General features: G+C 37.1%; 2 protein-coding genes across 11 annotated transcripts in view; both read left to right on the forward strand.

Annotated features, from left to right (window-relative positions):
• tnika (TRAF2 and NCK interacting kinase a) overlaps positions 1-5,242 on the forward strand; it is a 101,066-nt gene extending 95,824 nt beyond the window's left edge. For 4 of the 10 annotated variants that reach the window (XM_037977654.1, XM_037977656.1, XM_037977657.1 and 1 more), the window contains one exon: positions 1,194-5,242. In XM_037977654.1, the coding sequence (XP_037833582.1) occupies positions 1,194-1,277 (84 nt within the window). In that variant the 3' untranslated portion in view covers positions 1,278-5,242. The remainder of the gene's footprint in view (positions 1-1,193) is intronic. The other 6 variants (XM_037977655.1, XM_037977661.1, XM_037977659.1 and 3 more) reach the window with 3 other exon arrangements.
• Positions 5,243-5,409: 167 nt separating this feature from the next.
• slc2a2 (solute carrier family 2 member 2) overlaps positions 5,410-7,378 on the forward strand; it is a 10,177-nt gene continuing 8,208 nt past the window's right edge. Inside the window, exons 1-5 of the mRNA XM_017438420.3 lie at positions 5,410-5,526; positions 5,764-5,859; positions 6,718-6,923; positions 7,031-7,155; positions 7,243-7,358. Of these exons, the coding sequence (XP_017293909.1) occupies positions 5,512-5,526; positions 5,764-5,859; positions 6,718-6,923; positions 7,031-7,155; positions 7,243-7,358 (558 nt within the window). The 5' untranslated portion in view covers positions 5,410-5,511. The remainder of the gene's footprint in view (positions 5,527-5,763; positions 5,860-6,717; positions 6,924-7,030; positions 7,156-7,242; positions 7,359-7,378) is intronic.

The raw sequence follows: 7,378 nt of genomic DNA on the forward strand, positions 1-7,378 counted from the left end.
TGGAAAAGGCCTGGAAGGTAAAGACCACAGTGGTGCCTGTGGTCATCGGGGCCCTAGGGGCAGTCACCCCCAAACTGGAGCAGTGGCTAGAACAGATCCCAGGAACAACATCAGACATCTCAGTCCAGAAATGTGCAGTTCTAGGCACAGCCAAGATACTGTGCAGAACCCTCAAGCTCCCAGGCCTCTGGTAGAGGACCCGAGCTCAGAGGATGAAAAAAAGACACCACCCGCAGAGGGTGAGAAGGGAATTTATAAAATAAGTCGTAATGTTTTAGTACGACTTTGGTAAACTACAAACCACACCGCTTGCAGCATTAAGGCTCAGTTATAGTCACGCAGGGCCCCGCGCATGGTGAGCGGACCTGAGCGAGCGATGTATGCGTTTATACTTGACGCTTATATCCGTGCAGTATTCTTCTGTGAGTTTTGAACGTTTGATCTCTCATAGAGGGACCATATAAATGCTGATACAGGTGAACCAGCTCCACTAAAGCACCAAAATTGTCCATTTTGAATGGAGCGCTGCACGCGCGGTCCGCGCAAAGTTACAAAAATTGGGAGATGCACAAGGGTGTGCCTTTTAGTCCGATCACTGATGTGCCTTATATATGACAAAAGTTTGAAAATGGACCATTTATTGACAGTGCGTCTTATAATCCAGTGCACCCTGTAGTGCGGAAAATACAGTACTTTATTTTGGTATGGATTTTTGTCTTCTTTCAACCAGTGTTTCTCTGCTGCAGGACTTAGTTTTCTCTCAAATCCCCTCAGAACTTCAATAAATTTTCCGTTTATTTTTATATATGTATATTCTTCTTAAAACTGGAAGTGACGGGTCTTCAATCTATCTTATAATATCCCTTACAAAAAATACTGTAGAAACATAAAATTTTACATATTGTCTTCAAACAGCAACTGTTTGTTTGAGGCCTTTTTTCAGTTTGTTTCTGTCTGCCTCTCATTAACTTGGCAGTCAGGGAGTGACAGACACAGGTGTCTGGTTACAATGGTGACCTTAATGTGCCAGTGACAGCAACTTTAGCAGGTTTATTGGTTCTCTTTACCTTTCTATTAGTTCATACATAAAAATGGAGGCCTTTTTTAGCTTTTTGTCAGTAGCTGTGTTGATACCCTTCAAAAGTTTCTAGTTAATACTAATCCCAATGGTGTGACTTTTTGTTTTCCTTCAGGTATTCTTTGCATCAGTGCGTTCGGGAGGTAGCAGCCAGGTCTTCTTCATGACACTCAACAGAAACTCAATGATGAACTGGTGACATGTCTCCTTGTCCAGTCTGCTGCAGTCTTCCAACAGCCAGTCAAAACACCCACTGTCGGCCCACTGCACATCAGACAAAATGAACCAGATTGACCAAGATGGCTGTAAAGGAACTCCTTAAACCCTGGAGAGACTAACATGGAGTAGAAGAAAAAAGGTTCTGAAGTTATTCTAGATTCAGTCAGGTCATGTAGAAGCCATCAAATGAGTGGCATTGACGTTCCAAATATTCTCTTCTTCCATCCTTCTGTGGAATACTTTGTACCTCCATTTTGTTTCTCTTCTTACAAATGGACCAGTGTTTTACTTTTGTATGAATACACTTCCTGTCTTTTTCTTCTAGTTCTCCCTTCCCTTTCTCGTCATCACTTTTTTCATCCTGTCATTGCCATATCTTCTATTACCCCCACTTTCTTTCCACAACGTATGGCGACTCAAACTCAGTGATTGGAAAAGCAACACAAGTACAATTTTTTTTCTAAACTTAAATGTACTTTTGAACGTGGCAGTGATTTAAACAGCAAGATTATGAATCTACTGTAGTTTGATTTGTTTCCCTCTGCATTCTGTGCTCTGACTAAACTCATTTTTCAGTCAGAGTTGGATGACACCTCAGTGATAGAGACACAGCAATGTGCTGTGCTGTTGAGTGTAACAGTATGCAAGTCTTTGTCCCTTTAAACATAAAAATCCCCAGTCTGTCATGTCCATTCTTTCTTTTTCTTCTTCCTCTTTATGAATCCTTCTTCCACATCTTCATCATGATCACTCTTTAAACTCTGAAGGTGCTGCATCACATTTACTGTAATACTGAACAATGAGAGCATCATTCTGTTCATTTCTGATTTTATTTTTTCTTCTTCTTCTGTGAAACAGTTTGGAGTTGGGCAGTTTTTAAAATATACAGCACATTTGTGTTTCTGAAAAGGTATTTGTGTGTGGGTGTAATTTTTTTTTATGCTGAGATGGGTTCCATTCAATTTAAGTCTGAATCAAAGCAAGACTGAAATTAAGACGAAACAGCGCAGTTCTTCATTCTTTGTATGTAAACCTTTACTTGATGAGACAAAAGCAATGCTGAGTTTGTTTACACACAGATATTTTATCATCCTAGTGTGACGTTTATAAGTTGGTCTGGCTGAACACCATTCATTCTTTTAAAAAGGCAATATTAAACGTTGATTTTGGAATTTGGTTCTTTAAACAATGTAGCGTTTGTGTTATTCACTGCCACAGCCATGGTACACTCAGCGATATAAAGATGCAGATAAAAAGCTGATTCTGTATACAGCTTCACCAGGATCTGAGCTGGAATCCCAAACATAGTGTGCATATGGAAACATTTTATTGTTGAAGTCTGTGGTGTCCTTTTAAATCATGCTCTCTCTCCTCCTGAGTTTGGCTCTTAACTGTTTGTACAGTGCCTAGCATAATGTAAGCAAAACTTATGGTAGCCAAGACTACTGATCACAATGTACTTTTTTTTATTACTATTTGCTATTATTTGTTTTTATTCCATTTAGAAGAGAGCTATGGTTAACAGGTGGGGCTGGTCGTTTTAAGACTCGTTAAGCCACTCATTTGGCTGTAAAGCCTAGATTATAGACAGTACATCATTGACCAAGTTTTCCCGCCTTCTCTTGTTGTTGGGAATTGAAGCCATCAGGAACCTGTTTACAGAAGCTGCTTTAAAAAAATAAACAACGATAAGCACAAACATAAACAATAAAAATATTAAATGTTAGCCTTTGCTTAGTTTATGCTTGTCACTCTTAAGCTAGTTGAAGACCCTGAATTTTGCATGTTGGAAGAAAATTTTACTTTAGGTTTAAAGAGATTTATTTACAAACTTACATTATTGACAAACCAAGGGATGCATTATGAATGAATTATTCCCATAACTTTATGTCAATAAAGGTGACTGTTGATGGATCATGAAAATTACATTCAGATATCCAAATATAAAGTTATTCTGTTCAAACCATTAAAATAGGATGAGAGAAAATGGGAGCTAACTTTTTTTAATATAGAAACCTAAAGTAAAGAAGTACTGTCACACTAATAAGTCTGATGTTACCACACAGCAAGTAAAAAGAGTGGTCTTACTGTGAGAGAGCTGTTTGATGCAGTTGGTTATGTTGTATTTTTGGAACCAGATTCTGTGCAGATGTGGGGCTTTGAGTCCTGAATCTGTTGCACACGATCATGCCTTTACATGACCCCCTTTTTTTAAGCATTAAAGAACTGATCACAGTGTTAGTAAAATCAACATTTGACATACAGCAGCAAGGTAAGACCTACTTGAATCAAGAGTCAACACCAGAAAATAATTGTTTTATGTATGTTCAAATAATATATATTTTATATGTTTTTAGCTGTGAATAGTTATTTCATGCTTAAAACAAAGGTCATGTGACACCATGATTGTATGCAGGGGAGTAGGTGTGGCTTAAAGTCCCACATCCCTAATGCACAGACTTTGGTTCCAAAAATACAACATGGCAGCTTCCGTGAAACAGGATCTTGTGGCTTCAATTCTCAAAAACAACAGAATGCAGGGAGTCTTGTTCTGTCAATACAATATACAGTATATGTCTGTGGTCAAGATATAACCAGTCTTTGCTATAAAGACCAGAGGAAAAAGGGTCAACATTTGGAAGGAGATTGTTAGAAGCCAGGAGTGTCTCTTTGCTACAGGCTTAAACAGCATCTATGAAGCCTACCAAAGTAATACGGGAACAAAGGCTTGAACTTTGTAAGGGGGTTTCCTGGAATTAACACTACATTACAATAGTATTTTGAGATCTGGTTGTACTATTATCTAAATGCAACAGAGTTTGTCCCCACTGATGGAAATATGCATTAATAAATTTCAACTGTATTTATTTCTTGATAGGAGAAAGTGAATTTGATGTGATAAAACCCGTTGATTTCCTTTCAAATTTGTCACACATGAAGAGCACTTAAAGGATTAATTTCTAAAGGATTAATTTCTCTAAAACTAGTGCAGGTGGACTTTTACATTTTGACATGTCCGCTCTGAAAAATTAAACTAATGCAGATTAGTGTTTTTCTTCTGAAATGATCCCCTTTTAAAAACAGATCTGCTAACATTCATTTGAAATGTTTGAAATTAAGTTGCACAGTTTTAAGAATTTACCTTGAGGAAACTGCGGTATAATATATATATGGAGACAATTGTAAAGTGATACAAAATTTAATCAGATTTAATAATGATTGAAGTTATTTTATTGTGACATTTTATTTCTCTTGTTTTTTAAGAACTTTTCACATGCTCTAGTTGTTCATGTGTAAAGATTAGGTTCACTGATCTGAACAGACTAACATTGTAGCAATAAAGAGCTGAGCTATTGAAACCTCCGTCTTCCCTGGGTGAGTGTACTGATCAAGTGTGAGCAAAGTGTTTTTAAAGTTTGTCCGGGTCAGAACTCACTCTTCCTGTTGGAAAACAGGGTCATTACACTGAAATGTCTCTTCTAATTCTTCTTTTTTTAATGAAACAATCCACTGTAACTCTTTATTCTGTTTAATTTGTGTTTTCTTTATTTTAAAAGAGCATTACTAATGTCCTGTTTTGGGATTCTTAGTTTTATTTTTTAAAGAGATGCTGTAAAAGAGAAATAAATGAGACTAGCATTATAAAAAAATGTGTGTTTTGTTTATTATTAATTTTGCCTTTTTTCATTGTTTTTTGCAAGTGTGTGCACATTTGTATCAGCTTTGGACCTCAGACTTTGCCCACCTGAGTATATTATTAACACACACACACAAATGCTTGTGCAAAGTGTGGGAAAAACAAGCAGGGAACATTAACTGCATTGAATATTTGCAATAGATAAAACAACTCACTTTGTTCCTGTTTATTTTTCAGTTGATTACTACAGTTTAAAAACACTTTTACCACCAATAAAACGTTTACCACCAATAAAGGTTTTAGCACCAATATAAAATCTATTATGTTGTATATCATTTTCAATACTGTTTTAGTTAAAATACCCACAGATATGTTTTTTTTTTCTTTTTAAAACTGCTTTATTTCTGTTTGTTGATGCAGGATAATAAGATCACTGCTTTGGTTATGTGTAAGAGGTAGATGTGTGTGTGTGTGTGTGTGTGTGTGTGTGCATGCGGAATTTAGTCGATTAGTGAGTGGACACTGTGTGATCTTTCATTGATCATTACCAGCCTAGGGCTGATACTCTGGACCCATCATGGAGACAGGAAAGGTACGATCATTTTTATAATTTTCATTCCTTATACATATTTTAAAAGTTACTCAATATAACCCTCATGATAGATTATTTATTAACCATTTACAAACAAGAATATATTTTTTCTTTCATTTTTATTATTATCTTCTTGCTAGTATATATGTGCTGGTTAAGCTGTATGTTTGCTCATGTATCTCTCCCAGTGTGTGTGTGTGTCTTTCAAGTCAAACTTCTTTCCTTTCTCTCCTGCAGCAAATAACAGGAACACTTGTTGTGGCTGTGTTCACAGCCGCTTTGGGGTCCCTGCAGTTTGGGTACAGTCTAGGAGTCATTAATGCACCCCAGAAGGTAGTGTACGCACTTAAAAATACACTCTACTGGGACTCTGTGACATGAAGTCAGTCCTTTTAGTCCCAATAACTGTTTCTCTACACTAATTTCTGTTCAAGAAAGAATGCGTTTTCTTCACACATTTTCTCTGCCACTCGAACAGAACATGAAATTTGAAGAGACCAAGTAGCAGGCTTAGTTCTTTCTTTTTTAAAACGTTTGTTGTCATTTTATACAGAACTGTAGAAATATTTTTTTCTTTTACATTTTAGCTATGTATTTTGCTTTGATGTTTTATGAATTTTTTTACTACTGTTGAACCTCTTTTGTTTATATGTTATGATTTTCTGTAATTGAACTACATTAAAGTAGAGTAAGATAGATAGATAGATGGATATACAGATAGATAGACTGATTATGAATTAGGACTATTTTGGTACACTAGGAATAAATAAATAAATTTTAACAGTTTTTTTGTATAGTTGGAAACAAAAAAAACAATTTTCCCAAACTACATGTACAGTTTTGTCATGTACAGTTTGGTCTGGGCTTTTTTTAGGTTTTGTTAACAAAATGTCCATGTCACATGTTGGTTAGCTTTTTCCAGCTTTTGTTCTCACTTGTTTGGGTTTTCAGGTTTCGTAAGTATTTTCAGTTTATTTGTGCCACTGTTTCCTCTGTCTAGCCATCTGGGTTTTTGTTAACTGTTCAGCCTGGCAGTTCTGTTTGTCTTTGGTCACAGTTCTCCTCAGCTTCCTTGTATTGCCTGTCACTCACACTTGCCATCTGTAATCATCCTAGCTAGTAATCACCTTGCCCAGTTACTTATAATATGTGTTATATTTGTGGGTTTGTGTGTCTGTGCCTGTGTCCCAGATCATTGAGAAACATTATGCCATGGCCTTGGGTATGTGGTCTGAGAGGTCTGAGTTGTCAGTAAATGGGACTAAAAAAAATGGTTCCTCAGAGACTGTGAAAAACCCCTATGTGGTCATGTACTGGTCACTGTCAGTGGCCATCTTCTCCATCGGTGGCATGGTATCCTCCTTCCTGGTGGGTTTTGTGGGAGACCTAAGGGGCAGGTGAGAAAATAAAGGAGAAAAATGAGAAAAAAGTTCAACTAAGATCAGTGCAGACTAATGCCAAGTTTCAGGATCTGCTCTCAGACATCCACCTCTCTGCTCTGCAGGGTGAAGGGAATGCTGATGGTGAATATTCTGGCTATAGCTGCTGGACTGTTGATGGGTCTTTGCAAGATGTGGAAACCCCACATCATGGTCATCTTAGGCCGTGCAATCATGGGCTTCTACTGTGGTACATTAAATTATGTAAAATAAATTTCAATGTATAACTACAACTGGAGAGCTGAAAGAATAAAATCTTTCACATACTGTGTGTCAGGGTTGACATCTGGATTAGTGCCTATGTACATTGGAGAGATTGCACCCAAAGCATACAGAGGGGCTCTGGGAACTATACATCAGTTGGCTACTGTTATTGGGATCCTAATCAGTCAAGTGAGTTACACCCCCCCCCC

Source organism: Kryptolebias marmoratus, linkage group LG10, assembly GCF_001649575.2.
Source record: "Kryptolebias marmoratus isolate JLee-2015 linkage group LG10, ASM164957v2, whole genome shotgun sequence".
NCBI classification, from domain to species: domain Eukaryota; kingdom Metazoa; phylum Chordata; class Actinopteri; order Cyprinodontiformes; family Rivulidae; genus Kryptolebias; species Kryptolebias marmoratus.